Source organism: Lotus japonicus, chromosome 5 (genome assembly GCF_012489685.1).
Source record: "Lotus japonicus ecotype B-129 chromosome 5, LjGifu_v1.2".
Classification (NCBI taxonomy): Eukaryota; Viridiplantae; Streptophyta; class Magnoliopsida; order Fabales; family Fabaceae; genus Lotus; species Lotus japonicus.
The window spans coordinates 59545052-59569152 of NC_080045.1; the positions used below are offsets into that span (position 1 = coordinate 59545052).

Sequence of the window (24101 nt, forward strand, 5' to 3'; positions counted from 1 at the left end):
CTTTTGCCCTATAATATTTCTAATCTAATTTTTGTTTAAAGGCTAAACTAAGGGCCTGTTTGATTTCTGTTTTTAAAAATAGTTTTCTGTTTTATAAAATTTAAAAACAAAAAAACCTGTTTGATAAAGTTGTTTTCTCAAAATTGATTTAAAAACTGTTTCCTATTTTTTTGTTTTTTAAAACAGAAAAATCAGAACAGGAAAAAGTTGTTTTTGTTTTCTATTTTCAACTTTTTTATTCTGGAAACAATGAAACACAGAGAACAATGTGTTTTCTTGTTTTTCATTAATGGCATGATCGTAATTAAAAGGAATCAGAGTTTTAAAACACGCAAAGAACCACGCTCTTCCTCTTCGTCGCTCTCTTCCTGCGTCTGGCGGCCGTTCACTGTGGCTTGCGCTCTGAGGGAGAAACGAGGGTCCAAGGGAGGCTAGCAGGAGGTGGCAACAACCCTGGCGCACGGCGGCGAAGAGAGCGAAGGGGGCTAGGTGGATCGGACAGTGGTGCTGAGGTTTCCGACGCAGAAAAGAGGGGTCTGGTCACTGGTTTCATCATGAGTAACAGGTGGCTTATCAATTTGGGGAAAACGGCTCTCTGGTCTGGTTTTCCTATGGTGGTTTCTGGTGAATGGGCGATTCAGTGAAGATTGGGAAAGGGGCTGCCATGAGAGGTAGACGGGTACTGGTCTAAGCCTGTGATGGGGGGCGGTTGTGGCTCTGTTTTGGTGGTGGAAGGTTCTGTGCAGAACAGATAGAGTTGGTTCTTGGACGTTGTGGTTACATCGAAACCAAATTGTTTTTAAAGATGGCAACAAGGATGCAGCAAAGGTCTTCGACCTTGCTCAATTAAGGGCTTGGAATTGGCTATCTGCAAGTTCTAAGAGCTTTCGAGTTACCACCTATGAATGGAGTGCACAACCAGAGTATTGTCTCAATTTTCTTTAGCTGTGTTTTGTATTTGGTGCTGAAATTTAAAGTTTTAGGTGGGAGCTTTGTTGTTAGGCCTAGTGTTGAGTCTGCATTCGATCTTTTAAATTGGGTTCTTTGGTTTAGTACTTGCAGGGTCTGTAGTAGTTTGGTGGATTCTTGGCTAGTTTAGCTAGGTATTTCCCTTGGAATAGTTGTCGTTGCAGTTGTAGTTCTTTGCTGCATAATCAGCAGCTTTTGTATTTTTGCTGGTTTTCTCTAGCTGGTTTTTTCTCTTTCTTTGGATAGGGTTGGGGTACCCCTAGTACCCTTTTATATATATAACATTTTAGCTTATCAAAAAAAAAATAGAGTTGGTTCTTGGAAGAGGGAAAATGGTTTGTAGTGAAACTCATGAGGGTTTTTATGCAGCTGCCAAGGTTGAGGTGGGAAATGATGAAGGATGAAGTTCTATAATCTTCTCTGTCAAAAGGAAAAATAAATTGGAGGAGGAAGATGATTTTTCTTGTCCCATTTGCTGAACCAGAGAGTCTCATTTATGCTATCTTTTTAATCTTTGTTTTCTGTCTGACTCCCCATAGTTCCACTCTGAGGTCCCTTTCCTTCATTTGATTTTTGCTGAGCATGAATCAATGCACAGCAGGTCTTATGACTTATCCTTCTCACTTTCCTCTTCAAAAAAAAAAATGATCACATGATCTTTGTGGAACACTTGTGCACAATGCTAATTAAATTGCTTTGTTATGCACTAATGTTGACATAGAGTCGTGAAGAAGTTGTACCAAAAAAAGAAGAGTCGTGAAGAATTACAAGAGATATTTAACATATAACCAAGACTTGCTTCTTGTTTCAATGGTAAGGCTGTGGGTTTCTCCATAATAGTCCCTGTAGCACTTGGTGCAATTTTGTTGTTGGAAGGAAGGTTTTAAGTTTCATAAAATAAATAAATAAAACATAAAACCAAACAAGTTTTTTGATTTTTTTTCCTCTAAATAATGTTTTTAGAACAAGTTTATCAAACAAGTATTTTTGTTTTTTTATTTCTAAAACTGTTCTTGAAATAATATTATCAAACAAGTTTTTTTCATTTCTTGTTCTGAAAAATTGTTTTCAAAAATTGTTTTACAAAATAGTTTTACACATTACTTTTTCAGTTTTTTCCATTTACTATTAAAAAATTATAAAAGTGACTCTTGTTGACTTGTGCTAGTTTTATGCAATTTTAGCCCTCAATCAATTCTTCAAACCAGGACTATCATTCACAGAAAATTTCGCAGGTTTTGATCCACTAGGAAGGTTGTGCCTTCCAATGAGGCAACTTGGGAGGAAGCTCATGACCTCAAACAGGCGTATCCTAACTTCAACCTTGAGGACAAGCTCAAGGTTGATTTTAATGGGGGAGGAATTGTTATGAAGGCAAAAGGGTCAAGGAATAAGAGGAAAAAAGCAAGAAGCAGAAAAATGCTGTTAGAGAAATAGCCCATGTGGCACATGGTGCTGGCAATCAGAAAGTGAGAAGAAGCACAAGGGAGAAAATAACCAATTGTCACCTCAAGGATTACGCATGGAGAAGTTAGACTTAAGAGGCTAGAGTAAGCTTGTGAGAGGGTGTTGATTATTTGGGGAGACCTTCACTCTTCTCCTCTGAATTATGAATTATCTCTTCTTTATGCTGAATTGTTCTTGCTGCTATACATCTTAATTATTGGATAGCTGAGTTCTTTTCTTTGCAAGAAACACATATAGAAATAATACTGATCCAGCTTTCTACTCAATAGAAATTGTACAATTCTTCTCTGGTGTACTATTCTCCTGTGTTCCTTACAATTGACTGTTAATTACATCTCAGTGGTCATGGACATGAGATATCCAATCTTTTACATGGCTACACCTGAAAGAACTTTTTTTATTTCTTTAGATTTCACTTTCTATACTTATTATAAAACTGTTTATAGTTTACACTAATGGTTGAGACTAAATTGTTCATTTTCCCCTGCCACAATTCTGTTAATTGCAAACAATACCAGCTTAATTTGTTTTAAAAAATAAGTACCACTACTAACTCAATTGAGTTATTGGCAAATACAAGAAATAAATATATGATTCTTGATTCATAACAAAAAATTGCAACAAACCAGTACTAATGAATCTTCTTTGACACAAGAAAAATAAATAAAACTGATCTAAACCTACATGATATGAAAATAAACATGTACTGAACATCCAAAACCAATCTCTCTGTTAACTATAGACCAGGAAGAAATAATATAAAGTGTCTTTAGTCTTTACAATTGAATCAATCAATCATCATACCCTGTCAATACATCAACCATAACCTGCATCACTCTTACTCTCGTTTGCAAAGCCAATATGTAATCAGCAGTTTCTCTGAATAGCCCATCCAACCCCATGGAATCACTGTTTGGTACAAGCCTCTTCAATGTCCTCACGCGTTTCTGGATAGCGACGGTTCCTCTTCTGTTACCGCCTCTCCTCCTCTTCATTAAAATCCCTCGCGGCCTCCTACTCTTGGCGCTTTTTTTGGCGGCCAAGAGTTTGCTCCACAGATACCCATATGAGGGGTTTCTGCTTTCTTCAGTTCCCTGAAGCAGATCCTTCAAAGAGAGGGGAACAAAAGAAGGATGTGAAGAAATTCCCATGACTCAAAATGAAAAAAGTTTTCAAATTTATCACCAATGAATGAAGCTCTCAATTTTGGAATAGAGGTTCCAATGCAAGAGCTATATAGCAGAAATGACACACCACAAGAGAACATTTATATGGTATGTATAAAGGATTAAGGATAATTCAGAATAAGCTTAAGGATTACAAGGTGGGGACCATTGTGAATTTTAATAGGAGGCTTCCAAGGGAATGGGAGAGAGACAGGTGTACCAAAGTGTTTTGCTTGTTGCTTTGGGCATGTTCTCCAACCCCAATGCACATGTATCCACATGATTCTTCTTCACTCTCTAAACCACCACCACCTTTCAATTCATCACACACACCACCATCTAATAAGACCACCCTGGATTATTCCCCTATCACTTTCCATATTCAATGCATTTGTATTTGAATTGACTCACACCACCAAACGTGTAGATTAATTAACATTGAGTTGTTATAGCTTAGAAAGAGGTTTCTGGTTCGAGTATTTGTGCATGTAGTTGCGTTATATACTTGATATGAAAATTTTATCGTCCATAATGGTTCTACCAGACTCAAATATGATTGACTCAGTGGAGAATACATTTGTTTCAAACCAAGAAATTTCAGTTGGCTCCTTCCACCCTCCTTACAGCTCAAAAAACGTGGAATTCCATCCACATATACAAATTTCTAAAGTTCATTATACTAAGTCCGTGCTGCTTGAGAGGAAACCATGTTACAGGGACACTAAAAAAACATAAAGTATCATTGGATTGTTATTTGTCAATGCTTGTGTGAACAAAAAGTGGACAATTCTGATCCTAGTGTTGGGATAAGGTAGATAAACTTCTCTGACATTCATGAACCATGTTTTTCCATTGAATTGATACATGAGTTTTGTAAAGAATCATCTTCTTAAATAATATCATGACTATACATTGTACTTGCAGATTATATGGGATCTGACAAACATTCTTCCACCCCCTTTCGTTTTTGAATCTTCACAACATGGCAAAAAAATAAAAAGTAAAAAAAGGAGAGCTTGAAAGGTGCAAATATAAGATTATTGTGGATCTATTGACACTTGTCTGAACCTCATGACAAGTACCAACATATATGAGAATACGAGTAACAATAATTTTTGATGACAAACATTCTTACAGGCATTTTTTACATTGATTTCTAATAGGCCAGGCCTCCAAAGTCTGTCACATCAGGATCCTCAACAATAAGAGAGAGCAAAGGCCAAAGGGAAGCTACAATTTCACAACTTGAGGACTAACTTTTTGTTTTTTTTTTTACTTTTGTCCTGATCCATATCCATTGCCTCCAGTGTTTGAATGCCTGATAATAATGAGAGAAAAAGTATCCAAGCCAATAATGTAATGACCCGATCATACGTGTAAGAAAGAACGAGCTTGTCAAGTATGGCCTGCGTTTACAATTCAAAGAGTCAAATTAATTAAAGCACTACTCAATGCTTTACCAGATCATCAATATGCTCTCAAAGGGCATGTTGAAGTCATTTTAGAATAAGTCAGACAGTCATCCATGATCCATGCATGACAAATATCAACACAATAGTTTTTTCATGTTTAATTCCAAGGTGAAATAGCCAACTTGAGTTGGCACACAATTGACCACCGGTTCCGGGTTTAATTCTCATAGGTTGAAGGTTCTAATCTCTTGTGTCCAATTAAAACTATTCTCAAATAGAATTTCTGATGCTCCTACTTATGAGTAAAAAAAATTCAAAGGGGAAATGCTTTCGTACAATTTATCATTTGAAATTTTGAGTTAGCTTCTTTATAAACTTACTTCAAATTTAAATTATGAGCAAATTGTGAAACAAAAATATTAAGTATGTGGGTGAAAGTGAACTATGTCATCTTTCTGCTTACAATTTGACAATCTCAGCCACCACTCTCAATTGCTCTGCCAATTCCAACCAATGCCAAGTCCAACCAAGATCCAAGTATGCAAAGATGCATTGTCAAGCCAAATTTGAGTTTATTGGGGAGTAAACAGCCATTTTGGTCCCTGGTTGTGTATTGCGGTGATGGAATGGTCCTCGACTTTTAAAAATGGTCATTTTTAATCCTTGAATGTGTCGACGTTGGTCAAGTTAGTCCTTTTTTCAATTTTCCGTTGGTCCCTGAGACAGAAAATGTCAAATGTCACATTTTTTACATGTTTGACATCCTACGTGGCTCTCCAACGGTCAAAATGAAAGAAAGTAAACACATTCAGGGACCAAAATGACGGTTTACTCCAAAAAAATCACTTAACCATTATCTTCATCTTCATCCTCAATCTCACCTTCTTCTTTCATCATTTCTAGAAAACAAACACAAAATCCCCCAAATCTTCATCTCCATCATCTTTTTCCATATTCAACCATTAAACTTTAAAAACCCAAAAAAAGAGTTTCTTCACTTCATGTTACTCATATTCTTATTCTTCATTTTTGGGTCTTTTTATTCATTATTTTGCTTGATACCATGGTTTGGATCATCTCGATGGTGCACGCTGCTGGAATCACCATGGGCTCGGTCCCTCCGACGAGCTCACAGGCGGCGAGGCAGAGAACCGGCCTGACCCTCTTCCCGCCGGCGAGGAGGGAGTAGCGCATGGCCTCGTGGATCTTGAGAGGGTTCTGGAGCGAAACGACGTCGTCGAGGGCCTGGTTAACCTGGGTCGCCTTCTGAATCATGTAGGACTTGAAATTGAAGGTGGATTTTTCTTTCTCAGCCTCCACCGTCTCCTCCTTGGTCATCACCGCCGAAACAGTTGAAGAAGAACAGAGTTGGTACCTTTGGGGCTTTGCGGGGATAATTGGCGAAATGGGTATCTTCCTAAGGCCATGGAAGAGGTAACAAGTTGGGGATCTGGATCTGGTAGCATGGTTCATCACGAAACTTGGGCGTGCCCATGTGTTGAGATTCACAAAACTCATATTGGGGGTTTCTTTCAGTGTGGGTTCTAAATTTGAGTTTTGGTTAATTGCATACACTACACAGTGGGATGATGCTAGAATCATAAGAAAGGGTTGAAGGTAGTGATTGTATGAGGGTGTGATTAACAGTGCATTGGTGTTGATTGAAATGGAGTTAAGGAAGGATAATGGAAATTGAGGAACTCACTGAGATGTACAGGTATGGGAGAGTGGGGGTGATAGGCAAATAGAGCAGATAAGCAGTGCCTACCAATGAGATTAGGACCAAGATAGGATCATATAAAATATATATGGGATGTTGGATTAGATGATGAACTTTTTAAAGTTTAATGGTTGAATAGGGAAAAAGATGATGGAGGATGAAGATTTGGGATTTTGTGTTTGTTTTCTGGAAATAATGAAATAAGAAGGTGAGATTGAGGATGAAGATGAAGATGAGGTTGGAGATGATGGTTAAGTGATTTTTTGGAGTAAACCGTCATTTTGGTCCCTGAATGTGTTTACTTACTTTCATTCTGACTGCTGGAGAGCCACGTAGGATGCCAATGTGTAAAAAAACATGACATTTGACATTTTCCGTCTCAGGGACTAACGGAAAACTGAACAAAGGACCAACTTGACCGACGTCGACACATTCAAGGATTAAAAACGACCATTTTTAAAAGCTGAGGACCATTATGTCACCGCTATACACAACCAGGGACCAAAATGGCTATTTACTCTTTATTGGGCCCTCACTCCAGACTGTCATGAAAATTTAATTTGTCTGAAAGTTAAAATTATCTTTCAATTTCAGTATTATTTTTTAATTCCAACTCAATACCTTATTCTCTTTTTAATCTTATCTTAATAATCCAAATCCTTATTTTGTGCTCTTATCTTGGGTAAGTGTTTTTAAAATTTCACGCTTCATTGGGGAAATCTCATAGCGCTCCTACCCAAGAGTAAGTCTCTACTGACATCTCCAGGATATCATGGGCGCCCTACCCGGTAGTCTGAATGTGCTTTCTCTCAGTTCTACCGTTTTTTTTACATTAGAAATATAAACTACAACCCTCCAAGATTGGTCACCCCCAACCCGTAAGTTCCCTAACTCTTACAATTCTAATAACCAAAAAATAATTGCACTATATATATATATATATATATATATATATATTAATTTAACATAAATCTAATTTTTAGTTATATAAAAATAATGCACGCATACAAAATAAAATAAGTGAAAATGTATTAATGAAATAATAATACTATTTGTGATTATATAATTTATATTAATAAACTCATCATATAAAAACATTTTTGTTTAAGTTAATTACTTTTACTTTTTGTATAAAAATTCATTACTGGTAATAGCCTAATAAACATTTTTTTTTTGGTACATCGGAAAATTAAACAGGCAAGAAACAAAAACTACAAAGCTAACAAATCTCTAGCCAGAATCGGCTGAAGCTCTTGAGGAGGGCTCTCAAGACAAGTCAGGGGGCAAAGGAGGCTAGCTCCAAGTCCTGCGAGACAATCAGCTGCTGCATTCGCCTCTCTAGGGACGTAAGCAAGAGTAACAGTCCAATCCCGATCCAGGAGAAGACGAATATCCAGGAGCTAAGACGCCAAGGCATGAAACTGATACCGATCATTCTCCAAAGCTTCCACAATATCCAAACAATCAACTTCGCAAATAGCTCTCCTAACATTGGCATTCCACAACAGTGTTAGCCTAATAAACATTGAACTAAAACTAACAAAAATAAAAATAGTCTGTTTAATTAAATCATTTTTTGTAACAAAAAACTATATCATTTTTAAAAAATAAAATAAATGGACCATCTAATTTTTTCTTACACAGTGACAATTTGACAAAAAAAATACATTGAAATTGGAAGAGTCTTCTTTGAACAATCGGTGAAAATCAAACAATACACATACAGTGAAGAATTGTATGACTCAGATCTAAAACTCACCATCGCGATTCTTCTCTCCTTCCCATCGAAGAAGAAGAAGCATCGTCACCAGCAATGTCAAGCGATAGCGACGAAGACGAGCTCCTTCAGATGGCGTTGAAGGAGCAAGCCCAACGAGATCTCAACTACGGCAAATCCTCCTCCAATTCCCGCAAGCCCGTCGCCAACTACGTCCAACCACCTTCTTCTCAGCCCAAGCGCCCCGCGCCTCAGGCCGCCAAGTCCGCTCCCAAAGGAAGAGTCGCCGATGACGACGATGATTCCGAAGTGGAGCTGCTTAGTATATCTAGTGGTGATGAGGATAATGCTAGAGATCCGGTTGCTCCGTCTAAGAGCCGTGGTGGTGCTGGTGGTAGCGGAAGGCAGCCGTCAAGGGATGAGGATCGGACTTGGGATGGTGAGGAGCCTAGTCGATGGAAGCATGTTGATGAGGCTGAGGTATGCTGTGCTTTCTGATTTAGGGTTCATTTCGTATATGTCACACTTTACTCTCTTGCTTTTTTCCCCAATTTGTATGATAGGAAGTTTTAACCTAGATAAGATAGAGGCTAGAGCTGAAAATTGTAGATACCAATAGTGTAGCAATGTTGCAAGTGCCTTGGTCAGTAGTAGAAAATGATAGGAAATCAGAAAGAGAGGAATCCATAGTCATACTTCACTCTCTGACTCTGTAATCTTGCTGATGACTAGAATGTTGAACTGTTGTGATTAGCTATTTGGGGGTTCTATTCAGAATTTGGATGTCAAAGCTTTAGGGTGTGTTTGGGTAATTAACTTACTTAAATGCTTATTCATTAGCTAGTAAAAGAGCTTATAGGTAGATCGTAAGCTATTTTCGTGAACTTAGGCCCCGTTTGGAAGAGCTTATTTGAGCTTATCTGATAGCATAAGCTCTTATGCCAGTGTTTGGGAGAGCTTATGCAAACAGCTTATGGCCTACCATATGCTGTTTTGAGCTTATTTTCATAAGCTATTCAGGATAGCTTGTGAAAAAGAGCTTATGCTTATATATAGCTTATTTTCAATTTATTTCAATAATTTTTTTTAAAATAGCTTATGAATAAGCGCTTATGACCAAACAACTAAAAGGACTTATACTGTAAAATAAGCTCTTCCTAATGCACCCTTAGTGTTATCATAATCTTTACTCCCTTATGAGTTGATTTCGTGTGTTCTTGAATGTTTGTGTGGGAAGTAACTAAAGTCTAGAGATAAAGATTGGGATATGGGTTTGAATGTTTGGTAGGAACCCTCTTCTCGGCATACAGTTTTGATTTCTTCTGAGTCTATTAGAGTATATTTGATTATCTTCAGAGTATCTTTGGATCTCTTGTAGCTCCCAATTGCTGTTTCTTTGGCTGTGTGCCTCTGTAGCAATAGCATTGTCCCTTCCTTGTTGGCCATGCGACTTTCCAAAGAGCTCTTGTGGGTGTTAGTCATTTTAGCCTTCTTGCTGAGCTTCCTTCCTGGCATTTCTCTTTTCATATCTCCAATTTCCCTAAGTTATCTTTCCAACTATTTTTTTGGATCAAACATTACTTTTGAGATTTTATTCTTATAGTATGTTTATTTGTAATAACTTGTTAGCTTAAAGCTAACTAAGCTTTTAACCTGAGGGAGTGCATTAGATTATCTTATAAGATTTTAGAATATCTTGTCTAGTCAATTAATCCTTAGGACATGTTTCCTAATTTCATTATGCTTCTATACTTGTTTTCTTGTTTATCTTTCCTTGTGTTGTATAACATGCATATTCCAATATCGTTCCCTAACTTTAAAGTATACTCGAAATAAACAACTAATGTCTTCACTTGTTATGTCTATTACATAGTTACATACTATATACTCTTATATTCCTTTTTTCTTCAATGACTATCAGTTTATTGTATGCTTTGCATTTTTCGATCATCCGTCTATTCAAATAAAATGTAATTGTTGTTTTAGTTTCTTACTAATAGTAATTCATTATGGGAAAACTAAAAGCCTTTGGAGTCATATACTAATAACCTTGCTCTGATTACTAGCATCTTATATCATATTAGTGATGCTTTCATTGTGACTAAGGTTAAATTACACTTGCCTTAAATTTAATGAGTTTTATAAGGCTATTTACATTAGGTTGGATTTGTGGGCATCTCATGTTCTATGCACTATATCTGGCTTGTCATTTTTGTTTTCCAGTGCTTGCTCTTTTGTTTTTTTTTTTTAATATACCGTGGGACACTGTTGAATGTTTTTCATCTTGGACATGGAGGATGGATGTGACAATGTCAAGTGGGAACAGATTGTATTTTTGTCATCTCATGTTTCATAAGCTATATTTGATATGTCATTTCTGGTTAGTACTGTTAATACTTCTTCTTTTCCACAAAATATATTATGAAACCTTTTAGAATACATTAATCACCTTGAACTTGGAGGATTGAAAATTTCACTGTTTTATTCATTTTGGATTTCTTTCATTATGATATTAAGTGTAGTAAATGTAATAACTTATGAAATTCTATTTAATTTAATGTAGTTGGGCTTCTTTGACAGCTTGCTCATAGGGTTCGTGCAATGAGAGAAACGAGGACAGCACCCGTGGCTCAAAAATTTGCTCATAAAATTGAAAGGAAAGGTTCTGCATTGGGTAGAAAGGGGCTTACCTACTTACAGTCATTCCCTCGTGGCATGGAATGTGTTGATCCACTGGGATTAGGGTAAAGTTCATTTTGATGATTATCTTACATTGCATTTGCACGTTCTCCTCTTCCTCTTGTTTCCTTTTGGCTTTACAGATGGCGTTGTTTTCCATGTTTTAGTTTTCTGAGGGATTAATCCTGGTTGTTTATTGGTGTGATCAGGATCATAGACAACAGAACATTAAGGTTGATCACTGAGTCTTCACACAGTTCTCCTAAGACTGAAAAAGATAATGAGGATAGCGCCCTTCGTGGTAATGATATTTTGTTATTAGAAATTATGTAGCATATTTACTTTAATTGCTCTGTACTTCAGTATTTGTCAATTGAGTGAAGTTTGTTAATAGGAAGGAAAACAGCACTTGCAGAGCAGACAGTTATGCTAGGTTTGAATTCGAATGTGGAAGAGTTTGTTGTTAAATGGTTTTAGCCTGTAAAATATTTAGGGGTCTGAATGGGATGTTTACTTGTTACTTGGGTTGTAATGATAAAGACAGCGGAGGACAAAAACCTTTGGCTTCACGCTAGGGTTCTTAGGCATTATAGCTTGTTAAGAAGTCTCACATTGACTAGAGATATGACCTAATAAGTCCTTATAAAGGGTAAAATAAAACAACCCTCACCCTAAGCTAGCTTTTGGGGTAGAGTTCGGCCTAACCCAAATTCTAATACAGTATCAAAGCCTATCATAGATTTGTTTATCAGGCTACCCATATATGGGTCACCCCCATATTTCATTCCTACAAATTCCACGCTCTCGATGTCCAATCTTGAGCGTGGGAGGGTCTAATAACTAATAAGCCCTTATAATGGGTATAAAAATCCTCACCCCTAAGCTAGCTTTTGGGCTAGAGTTAGGCCAAACCCAAATTCTAATATAGCTTAAAGTGAAATCACAAATTTTGGTGACTACACTCTTTTTTTATTTATTTCTTTTGTAAAAAAAATGTAGATGCCGATCTCTGAAAATTATTGTGATACCGTAACTATACTCAAAGAACCTATCAATATTAAATAACAGTTAATACTTAATAGCATGTAGTGATAAAGGGGCATCCAGTGTTGTGTAAACTTTTAGCAAATGAGTTTTACGTTACATAAGAATGCAGCAAATACCTATGAGATAGTGTGGCTTAGATTGGTTAGGAACTTCTATCACCTTTCTTTATTATTATTATTATTATTATTATTATTATTATTATTATTATTTTTTTTTTTAAGTGTTCACTACAGTAATAGTATCTTTGATGCCATTATACAGAGAAATTGCTGTATTTTTCGGAGAATTTTGATGCACAGTTGTTCTTATCACGGATACACAGTAATACAAGTGCTGCTGATCTGGAGTCTGGTGCCCTTGCTTTGAAAACGGATTTCAAAAGTCGTACTGAGCAGAGAAAGCAGTTGGTGAAGGACAATTTTGACTGCTTTGTCTCATGCAAAACCACAATTGATGGTATGGACTATGTAGTTGACTTTTGCATGGTACCTGGTTTCACCATTGAACTAATTGAAGTAATAATTTATCATTGGTGATGGGTACTCCTATCTTGCTCAATTTCTTACTCTTTTTCTTTCATTAGTTGTCCATGCTTATAGGTTAAGAAAGTCAAGTTCAACAGAATTGTTTCCTACGAGTCATTTATTTTCATATGAAGCACATTTTAATTTACAGATATTGAGTCAAAGTTAAGACGAATTGAGGATGACCCTGAAGGTTCTGGGACTGCCCATTTGTTTAATATTATTCAAGAAGTTAGTTCGCAGGCCAGTCATGCTTTGAAGCCTTTATTTGAGAGACAGGTGAATGAAGTCTCAATTCTAAGTCTTCTTGTGACTGCTAAGAGTAGCTTTATTCATGACTTCTATGTATTGTGTAGGCTCAAGCAGAAAAAATCAGGAGTGTACAGGGAATGCTACAGAGGTTCCGCACGCTTTTCAACCTACCGAGCACTATCCGTGTTAGCATTAGTAAGGGTGAATATGATTTGGCAGTCAGGGAATACAAGAAGGCCAAGTCAATTGCTCTTCCCTCTCATGTATAAATTTTTACCTTTCTGTAGGTTTCTATTGTTTCATTGGTAAACAAGTTTATTTTAGAGGTTTCTACATGCTCGTGATTTTTTGTTCTCAAGATGCATTATTAGAATTTAATATAAGTGAATTCCCATCATCCACATGCTTTCACCACAAAACCCTAAGGCAAAGGGTATGTTGGTCCTTTAACTTATATACTATTGCACACTTGCTTATTTATACAATTTGGGACTTCTTTTAGTCACACTTGTTACTCTAATATGCATCCATTCAAGCATTTATTTGGGTATATCATTTTTGTAGATTTTGTATGGTTATTCTAACAAATCACTTTACCATTTTATTTGACTTAATGAAGTTAACTTTCATATGGTCTTGATTTAGATTCAGGTCGGGATCCTGAAACGTGTTCTCGAAGAGGTTGAAAAAGTGATGAATGAGTTCAAGTCTATGCTTTTCAAGTCTATGGAAGATCCCCTAATGGATCTTACAAGTGTAAGTTTTTAATTTCTGCACTTTAGAGCCATATTGGACTGGAATTTTTGTTTTGAAGAAGTGTCACCTTTAGACATGGTGGCATGTTATTATGCAGTACATTTGCTTGTGGTGATTGGTGTTGTTATGATTGCTCCTGCATCTTGTGCAGTAGTTACATTACTATTCACTAAAAAAGGGCAAACCTGGTGCTATAAAGCTCCAGCTATGCCCAAGGTCCGGGGAGGACAGGTACCCACTTTGTGAATCTAATGTAGGCAGCCTTACCTTGCATTTGTGCAAGAGGCTGATTCCACGACTCGAACTTGTGACTGCTAAGTCACATGGCAGCAACTTTACCGTCGCGCAAGGCTCACCCTCTTAGTAGTTACTATTCATTCTTACATAATATTGTGCAAGACTGCCAGTTGTGCTATAAGCAGGTCTACTTTAAAATAAAATATTCTCTACTATTTTATGGCTTAAAAAGAAAGGCATAACTGAGGAGAGTTGATGATTGCTTGCAGTTGGGGTTTGCATAATATATATTTCATAATAAGGTGATTAAGTTAGAGATTTGTTCAGTAGCCTTATTATTTTCCTGCATGCAGGGATGGTCCTAACACTTGTTTGTTCTTTATGTAGCTTGAGAATACTGTGAGGTTACTGTTGGATTTGGAACCGGAGTCAGATCCAGTATGGCATTATTTGAACATACAGGTTGAAAATTCTTATTCACACCATGTTTTGAAATATTTGTCATTTAGTTTTTCATATTTACCACTAGAGCTGTTTTGACTGTTGACTAAACAATATCCTGGATTAAGGATACAATGCCAACTGATAGGATGTTACTGCTGGTAATATTGTCATAGACCTATTGTAATTTGTAAAGACTAAGGATTTGTTTGAATTGATGGAAAAGGATGGAATGGAGCGGAATAGAATGGAATCACGAAAGGTTCCATTGGTTTGATGTTTGAAATATGATGAAATCAAAGGTCCCCACTTTTTCTTCCCCGCCAATTCATTCTATGTTTTTCGTTTCTCTCACTCTCAACAAGTAGAATAAGATGGAACATGGCTTTTTATCCATTTCATTATTAAAATATCCAAACAATGGAATTTTGAAGTTATTCCATTATGCTCTGTTCCTCTCCACTCCTATCCATCTCATTCCACTCCATTCCATTATACATTATTAGATAAGTATCAAGTTGAAATGTTGATTTATACCTACTGCCCCCTTTAATTTTTCTCCCGTCAAGCTTCAGTTTTTTTTAGAATTTGTCATTTTCACTTTGCATTGGGTAGCCAAATTGTAAGTCCATTGGTTTTTTGTTTCATTTACAGAATCAGAGAATTCGTGGTTTGCTTGAGAAGTGTACTTTAGATCACGAGGTCAGAGTGGAAAATTTGCATAATGAGTTGCGTGAAAAGGCTCTTTCTGATGCCAGATGGAGGCAAATTCAAGAAGAACTGAGTGAATCTGTAGGTGCAAAGTTTATTTTCATTTAAGGTTATTAATCTGGGTTAAAAATTGGTTTTACCTTTTTTTTTAATATTCTTTTTATAACTGTTGTCAGTCAGATGTCAACAACTCTTCTATTAATGGTAATTCCGATCCGGCGGTCCAGTCTCATCCTGTAGACCTAAGTAGTGAAGAGGTTGATGGTTTAAGAGGAAGGTATATCCGAAGATTAACTGCTGTAATCATCCATCATATACCAGCCTTCTGGAAGGTTGCACTCTCGGTTTTCAGTGGTAAATTTGCAAAGGTATTATTAACTCTTGTTATTTATTTGGTGTGTTGATGTGTATATATATACACGAGTTATTTGTAATATTTCATTTTGAAGCTGAGAGCATGTCTGGATTTTCATATTCTTTTATTCTCTGTTTCCAAATTTTCAATTTCTCCCTCTGTAATCTAGACATGGGATTCTTCTGGAAATGCAGTTAGGATCTTTTTTTTGTACTTTTTCATTCTATGTTTCTTATTTCAATGCTGTTTGTTTTCTTAAATTTGTCATATTTAATTTCATCTGCTATTTTTTTGTGGGACCTTTTCATTTTCCAGTCTTCCCAAGTACCCACAGATTCAAATTCCAATACTTCTGCAAATAAAATTGAAGAAAAAGCTGGAGAAGGGAAATATTCTAGTCATTCCCTTGATGAAGTTGCCGCAATGATATGCAGCACAATATCACTGTATGGAGTTAAGGTAATGGTGTTTGCATGACCCTTTTCCAACAAGTAAAATGTTTTTCGTGCCTCTTTAGCATTATGGCCTGGAAAATATTTTTTATGTATTTTCTTGTTAATTTTATATTAGTTTCTTAATAGTATTATCTTTTGGCTTTTTTAATTTTTAGTCACAGATTGGGCTTCTTGTAATTTTGGAGATTATTGTTGAGCTAGAAATTTGTGGTTTAGATTTATCTTTATAACAAGTAAGTGATACCCATATAAATTTTGGAGATTATGTCTGGCTACAGAAGTAAGTGATATGCTTGATTTGACATTGAATTTGAACAAACAGTACAATGTTTATACAATGAAGATGGTGGAGTCTTAACAGAGATATCAATGATAGAAATCACTGAAGTGAGAAAATGAGATAAAGTGATAAACCTTCTGGAGAGAATTTCAGACAAAGCTTCTGCCTGAAGTAAGAGAGTGTACAAAGTTATTGGTCTAAGGTAGAGAGTAAGTTATTCACTGTGGCTGTAGCCTGTAACTGCATAGACAACTGAAGGACTGTTAAAAGATTAGAGTGTAATAAAGTTATTTCAGTGCTACCAGTCTTGTTGGCATTCTTGGAGTTTCACCTATGTTAATTTTTTTCTTTTTCAAAAGATCTGGCGTATTTGGCCCGTTTTCTTTTACACTGTAGCTAGTTCAAGTTGCTGTATTTAGAAACCTATTTTATATAAACATGTTGGGGTTACCTACATGCCAAAACCGCGGTATTAGTGCAAACATGGTTGATTTGACAAATAAAATGTGGTCCATGTTTTGCTTCTTTTCCTATTAGTATGGCATACACATCCTGATGGTATCCCATTGGTGCAGGTTACTAACGTTTTTCAGGATCTAGAAGAATCAAATGTCCTCCGGCCCTACATGAGTAAAGCCATTGAAGATATATCTAAAGCATGTGTGGCTTTGGAATTGAAAGAAGCTGCACCTCAGATTGCTGGTATCAATCCTCTGAACATTAAAGCTGGTGTAGTTGTAGTCTGCTAAGGTTCTGAGTGCTTGTCTTTCTTTTTGTCCCAGTTTCTGCACTCCGATCACTGCAATCAGAGATTATAAGGATTTATGTTCTGAGGCTTTGCTCTTGGATGCGAGCATCAGTTGAAGAGGTTTCAAAAGATGTGACATGGGTTATTGTTTCAATTCTTGAAAGGAACAAATCCCCATATGCAATCTCATACTTGCCTTTAACATTCCGTTCAGCTGTTGCCTCTGCAATGGATCAGATCCATTCGTAAGTATATGTTATCCTATAGAATCTAATTTGGCTTTTGCTTAATGAAAATAAAATGAATTTTATAATTTTATTTACCAATTATGCTTGCATTTTCTAAACCTTGCCCATGATAATTTCAACTCTTAAGTTTCTTTATTCTTCACATGTCTGACCTTTAATTACAGTTTGGTATTATGGGTAATAGGCTAATAGCCAATAGGAAAATCCTAAGTGTTTCTTGGACTTCAAACATCGTATATTCATGATTGTGGGTCGGGAAATCTTAGATTTTGATTTGTAAAAGATCAACTCTGCTAAAAGCTTAAGAAGGAAGACCTACAATGGTTTTATTTTGCTGACAGGATGCCTTACACAGTCACACAACTGCACGTTAGGCTTCAACGTGGGAAATTCACAGTTCACCTCTTACTGTCTGATGTTTATTGTCTAATACACTATATTTGCTCTAACGTTTAATGCTTCTGTATATGTCATGGTTCCCACACATTGAGAACCCTGTTCCCTGCTTTACATTTGTCTCGGTTTTTATTTTATTTAAAAATTGGTTTAATATTTCAATTATGATCTCTTCAGGATGCTTCAGTCCTTAAAGAGCGAGGCAGAAAAATCAGAGGATACATTTTTTCAACTTCAGGAAATTCAAGAATCTGTCAGACTTGCATTTTTGAACTGTTTCCTGGATTTTGCTGGTATGTTGGATTAGTTGGACTAATCTTTTAACCAATAGTATACTTATCCAGATAAAATAAATAAAAGGGAAATTAAAGATGGTGAAAGAACAAAATGGTGTCAGAGAAATTCAATTTCATTTTTAAGATTTTCTTCTGTGGTTGATTGTCAGGTAATCTGGAGCGTATTGGAATTGAACTTGGCCAACATAGATCAGAGAAAGAAGGATCCCAGTTACTGAATGGATATACATATGAATTAGAAGAAAATGAACCTTGTGATCTTCAAGGAGGCGTTACTGATCCCCATCAACAGTTATTAATTGTTCTAAGCAATATCGGATATTGCAAGGATGAACTTTCTTATGAGTTATATGACAAATATAGACACATATGGCTGCATTCGAGGTACTTCATTGTTTTTGTAACATTATTTTAGGAAAATTTCCAAGAGCCTGTTCGATTTGTGAAAACATTTGCTGTTCACTTATTTGAAAAAAAAATTATATTTTCAATTTGTTTCCTATTTTCAAATATTTGTACAGACAAATGTGTAAACAAATTTTCAATTGCTTTATTTATTTTCTGTACATGTACTTAAAATCAGGAAATAAAGTAAAAAAGGCAACATATTTGTAATTTGAAGTGAATACAGAAACATTTTTTCTTCAAGCAAACAGGCCCTGAGCTCTGCTGCATCTATTGATGCAAGTAAAATATTGTCGAGTTCCACATTCCTCAGGAATATGTACCATTTGTGCGAGGTTTGCTGACCTTGTTAGGTTGCAAGAGTCAGCCATGCTCGCAAATAAGAAAATTATTATTTGATGCATGCCAGAATTTGCTCAGATTTCTTAGTCAGTTAGTCCTGTCTATTTCGTTCCTTTGCAATAATTTGCTTGTCAGCAGTCTTTAAAATGCTACCAACCTTGTATTTGTTTCAATTTTTTGTATAATGTTTAATTAAGCATTGAGAATGGGATCCTATTTGGATAGCAGGAATACTTTCACCTGATCAAATTTATTCTCTTGTATCATTCCCTATGTGACTGACGAGTTGTAGCTCTGTTCTATATTAGGTTCTATTTATATATTTTAGCCAACTTCATATTTAATTGCACAATGCTGGTTCTTGGTTTGCCTTTAATTCAGGGGAAAGGATGAAGGAAACAGTGATGTACAAGATCTTACTATCTGTTTCTCAGGGCTTGAAGAGAAGGTCCTTGAACAGTATACTTTTGCAAAGGTAATACAAAAATATCATTTCTATCCTGCAAGAAAATAACTGGGAGGGAAGTAGATGAATTGAATATAGAGGCTGTATGTAAGGATAGCTATAGGAGCAGCAAGTTGCTTTTTATGGTTTGTGAATACAATTGTACTTTTCTGGATTATATGAAATGCCTTCTATAGTTGAAGTTTTCATGATCTGAATAGAGTTTTGCGCATGGATGGATAAGATAGTAATCAGAAGCTCCTCTTCCTCCAAGTCCCATAGCCTGTTTCCTGTGCAGCCAAAGTATCAGCTATTGACTATAAATAATGAAATAATTTAAGTAATTAATATCTGCTTTTGCTTAATTTATGCAAAGTTCTATACACTTTCTTGTTTGAAAAGATGCCCTTTGTAGTCCTGCACTCCTGCTTTCATATTAAATACGCTTACACTTTCTTGTGTATCATCAGGCAAACTTGACCAGATCTGCTGCCATGGGTTATCTGTTGAATTCTGGTATTCAGTGGGGAGCAGCACCTGCAGTTAAAGTGAGCACCTAGTGTGAATATTGTTTACTGTGAATGCAAACAATATTTCCTTTGTTTCTTCTTAATTTTTTCCTTTGTTTTTACTTTGGGAAATGCTGTTTAGATGTGATGTTCCATTTTATGCGGGTATCTTTCAGGGTGTTCGTGATGCAGCAGTAGAGTTGCTGCATACATTGGTAGCTGTGCATGCAGAGGTAATTATTGCATGTCATATGGGGTTTAAATGGTACATTCACTTTTTTATCAAAAAAAGAAGCAGCTAAAAGACTAAAACATAAATTTTATTTGAAGAGAAACTTGGAGCATCAGAGGGTAAGATTCTTATGTAGTAGTACTAGAAAAACCTTGCAAAGGGTCTCCTGCGCTGTGTGCAGGAGACTACTTCAAATAATAGCTCATGTACTGAACTCTACAAAGGCCGTGAAAATACTGATGTTTTGAAGTAAATCCAGTGCTTGGTGTTTCTGTTAAAGGCCTGACCATTCTTTTCCTACCAAAGATACCACTATAATTTGAAACCAGTAACACCGCCATATTATGCTTTTTACTCTGGACAAAACTTGAGAAATTGCTAAAAAGAAAATGGTCCAACTTGAATGCATACCTGAGTTTCACTTGAATTATCAACAACTTTGTTCCAGGTATAACCTGGTGCTGGTCAATAAATAAATAAGTCTTTCCATTTTGAATTAGATTAATAGATCTACCTATCACGACCACTGTCCAGACGATTGGTGAAGGACTTTATAGGGGTTTTCTAATTTGTGTACCAAATGGATTTTGAAGAAGGAGCATTAGTGTCTCCATGTACTCTTTGTGGACCTTGTATTATGATCGGTATTGTACTTTACTAATTTTCTGTAGTAGTCTGTTCAAATTGGTTTTGAATCCATACACATAGAGAATTCTTATGAGTGGATAACCTGAACATGATGTTTGAGCATTTTATTCTCAATCAGATCTTTTATTCCTAAACTGGGCTATTATGTTTGAAGTTTGAACAATATTTTATCTCATCAGCACCAATTCAAGAAAATAATTGTTTCGCTTTTATTTGATCAAAAGTAGCCTGCGAAGATGAACTGTTTTTTGTAACAGGTTTTTGCTGGTTGTAAACCTCTCTTGGATAAAACACTTGGCATTCTTGTGGAAGGCTTGATTGACACATTCATCAGCATTTTTCATGAAAATGAAAGTCAAGATCTTAGAGCACTTGATACAAATGGATTCTGTCAACTCATGCTTGAGGTGAGTTCTAGCACTGGCATTTTAAGCCCCACACCACAATAGATATGGCGTGCGTATTAAACCCTCAAGAAGCTTGTGGCATGTCTTGACCCCTTGGCTTCCACTCAACTTTGATGTTCTGTGGGGGTGGGGGGGGGCATACATGTATTAATATTTTATTCTTGTGTAAAGAAAAAATATGTTTAATTGGAATTTTTTTAACCTACCTTTGTTTTGATACTTGACTAGCTGTCCCTTTCCCTACTGACTGCAATGTAAGAATAAAACATGTATAATGCATTCTGTAGTTATTCCACCCCCCCTCTTCATTCATTCTGCTGCATAGTATTAGTGAGGTTCTTTGCTGGTCATAATTTGCCTGTTTTGGTTTCTTTTCATTTTCTGTTTTCATTTCATGTCTTTCTTTTTTTAAAGTTGTGAGGAAACAATGAAAACAACTTATTGTTTTCACTGCTTCCTGTACAAAACTTTGGAAATAGGAAACAAAATGTACAATGTGACAGTTTTGTAATTTAAAACTGAAACTGAAAACGAAAAAATACCAAACAGGCTAAAATCTTCTCCAGAATTGAAGCTCTCTAGTTTCCACACGGTGGGAGTATAAGGAAACACCTTTTCTTTTCTACCTTGGGATATTAAAAATACTTGAGAATCAGGAAAATATATTCTATATGGTATTTTCTATGAGGCTGAAAGACAAGGTGCTTCTTGTCATGCATGTTTTATAGCCCTTACAGGCAGTTTATATTCAGACATGATAATTAGGAATTTAACTTCTAGTTAAGATTGTTGATAAATTGCCTTGTATTCCTGCAGCTTGAATACTTCGAGACTGTATTAAACCCATATTTTACATCTGATGCAAGAGATTCCTTAAAGTCACTACAAGGATTACTTTTGGAAAAAGCCACCGAAAGTGTGACTGATGCTGTGGACAATCCAGGACATAATCGCCGGGCAACTCGCGGGAGTGAAGATGCACTTGTAGATGATAAGCAACAAGGAACATCCATATCACCCGATGAACTCATTGTAAGATGCTGGTTACTGTGGTTTGGTTTTCATTTCACATGTCTAAATGCTGAGAATGCAAAATAACTTGGGGGTTATAATATCTTTCATTGATTTATGCTGGATTGTATTTTGGAGAGAGTCTAGAGACAATGTGTTTCATTATGAAAGTGAGGTTTTATTTTGATGTGGTTTCTCGACATTGTGAAAAAAGGGGTTAAGTTCCCTGGAATACATGTCATCTGTTGCTTAATAAATTTAGCATCTAAAGCTGTATATTGTTAATTGCAGTCTCTTGCCCAGCAGTACAGCTCTGAGTTCCTACAATTGGAGCTTGAACGGACACGCATTAACACAGCATGCTTTGCTGAATCCATTCCTTTGGACTCTGTGCCTGAATCAGCCAAATCTGCCTACTCTCCCTTCAAGAACTCGATGGATTCTCCTAGCAAGAACTACAGAGGTAACTTTAATACTGGATCATCAGGTTTCTCACGGCAGAGACATTGATGAATATAAATTAGCATCCTATTCTTTTAGTTTCTTTGCCTATTATGTATTTATTCTTGTATATTTTTGTTTCTATAGGTAATGAAAAATTGTATTCTTTGCATTGTTTTCATTTCTTTTTTGTTGTTGTATGTGGATGACAATCACCACATATTAATGAGTTTTGGACCATGTGTTGGCACTTCTGTGTTTGCCTTGAACACTCGGTTTTGCACGCCTTTGAATGTGTACACTGTAAATTAAGAAAGCGAATTCTATATCGAGTGAGACCAATGAATATGGCTCGGCCATGATCTTGGTTAAGTCTTGCATTAAACAAACAAATAGATTGGAGCACTTTTTTCTAATTGAGAGTTATGGCTCTTGATATAATCATGATTCAGAGCTCTAGTTCAGTTTTTTCAATCTGTAGATATTTATATTTTCTGGTACTATGATAGTTTTTCTCAATGTGTATAGTTATAATTACCATGAGTTCTAGGATTGTTACTTTTTTGTGAAATCATGAATGCAAAATAACTCTTGGATTATTTTTTGTGTGGTTATATTTGGGGGGAAAATCCCTTGGATTCCTATTAGATGTTTGATAAGGTTACTTATTGTTGCTGCAATATATTTGAGATGATTGTTTTTTTATTTGTAGTTTTGAAAGCGCTAATCTCACACAATTGTTTATTGAACGGAAAAATATGGTGAGTTTTATTAAGGATTTTGTTTATCAGTGTCCTACCAGTACCCGAACCATGAAATGAAAATTATTTATTGTAAAAATTAGTATAAAATACCTTGGCATTGGTTAGCATTTGTATGTTATTAATCATAAAATTTTCCTGTTGGGATTGAGAGCTGAGGGGCGTGGATAGAAATAGAATGAAGAGAAAAAGAATCAAGTGCAAGGATGTGTCTATTTTTCTTTTCCAGGGGTCTTGTTTGGATACGTAAAATCCTCGAAGTTCTTCAAATTAATGGAACTGTAAAATACGAATGAAACATTACGGGAAGATTCTTGTCATGTTACTACTGAAAAAGGTAGGAATTCATAAGAGTCCCTAAGAAGCATAATTTGTAAAATCCGAGTTGTACGGTGTTTGAGAGTTGGGAGATGAAGGAGAAAATAGGCTTAATCCAGATTTTGGTCCCTAACCTTTGTCATAAATATGACTTTAGTTCCTCGCCGGAGCAAAGGTGGGGATTGGTCCCCAGTTTTTTGTAAAATAGTTGGCTTTGGTCCTTCTGGCCGGTTGGGTCAATGCCGGAGCTCCGGGAAGCTTATGTGGCATTGCCATGTTATTTAATGAGCTTAGGTGGAATTTTTATTTATTTATTTATTGAAATTATTAAATAAATTAATTAACCTCAGTAATTAATGTCCCTAATTAACCTCATCTATATCTATCTATATATATTAGAAAAGAACAACTTCTAGCATGACGTGTCGCTCTCACAGGCCAAGTTAGTGACGTGTCGCTCCCAAATTAATTCTCACCTAATATTTTACATGTAAGCTCTTTCTCCTTGGCCCCACTTGCCACATGTGCCCTGATTTTTCCTTACCTTATTTCTCCTTAATAAAAAAATACATTTTTTAATTTTAGATTTGATTAGGATTTAGGTTTTTTATTTCTTAATTTTATCTTAATTTATTTTTGATTTATTTTTAGAGTATTAATTAATTTTTATGGTATTTTTATTGAATTTTCGGATTTTTAATTAATT

At 35.9% G+C, this 24101-nt stretch overlaps 3 protein-coding genes across 5 annotated transcripts; 1 reads left to right on the forward strand and 2 right to left on the reverse strand.

Annotated features, from left to right (window-relative positions):
• Positions 1-3143: 3143 nt before the first annotated feature.
• LOC130718564 (transcription factor UPBEAT1-like) lies at positions 3144-3721 on the reverse strand. Its single transcript, XM_057569171.1, has one exon. The coding sequence runs from the start codon at positions 3585-3587 to the stop codon at positions 3228-3230; it is 360 nt and encodes a 119-aa protein (XP_057425154.1). The 5' UTR covers positions 3588-3721; the 3' UTR covers positions 3144-3227.
• Positions 3722-6037: 2316 nt separating this feature from the next.
• On the reverse strand, positions 6038-6532 carry LOC130719891 (geranylgeranyl pyrophosphate synthase, chloroplastic-like). The gene has a single exon (XM_057570488.1). It carries the CDS (start codon positions 6530-6532, stop codon positions 6038-6040), a length of 495 nt encoding a protein of 164 aa, XP_057426471.1.
• Positions 6533-8421: 1889 nt separating this feature from the next.
• Positions 8422-22790, forward strand: LOC130716989 (exocyst complex component SEC5A-like). Of its 3 annotated transcripts, none has more exons than XM_057567061.1 (21): positions 8422-8931; positions 11032-11195; positions 11340-11431; positions 12439-12633; positions 12853-12980; positions 13058-13216; positions 13599-13709; positions 14334-14408; positions 15042-15179; positions 15275-15466; positions 15769-15912; positions 16764-16890; positions 16971-17181; positions 17758-17873; positions 18026-18260; positions 19005-19098; positions 19539-19616; positions 19754-19810; positions 20715-20864; positions 21681-21896; positions 22167-22790. In XM_057567061.1, the coding sequence occupies exons 1-21, from the start codon at positions 8548-8550 to the stop codon at positions 22383-22385; spliced, it is 3285 nt and encodes a 1094-aa protein (XP_057423044.1). In that variant the 5' UTR covers positions 8422-8547; the 3' UTR covers positions 22386-22790. The 3 variants fall into 3 exon arrangements, with proteins under 3 accessions (XP_057423044.1, XP_057423045.1, XP_057423047.1); XM_057567062.1 differs by having other exon boundaries at positions 13605-13709; XM_057567064.1 differs by having other exon boundaries at positions 8791-8931; positions 11015-11195.
• The last annotated feature ends 1311 nt before the right edge of the window (positions 22791-24101 follow it).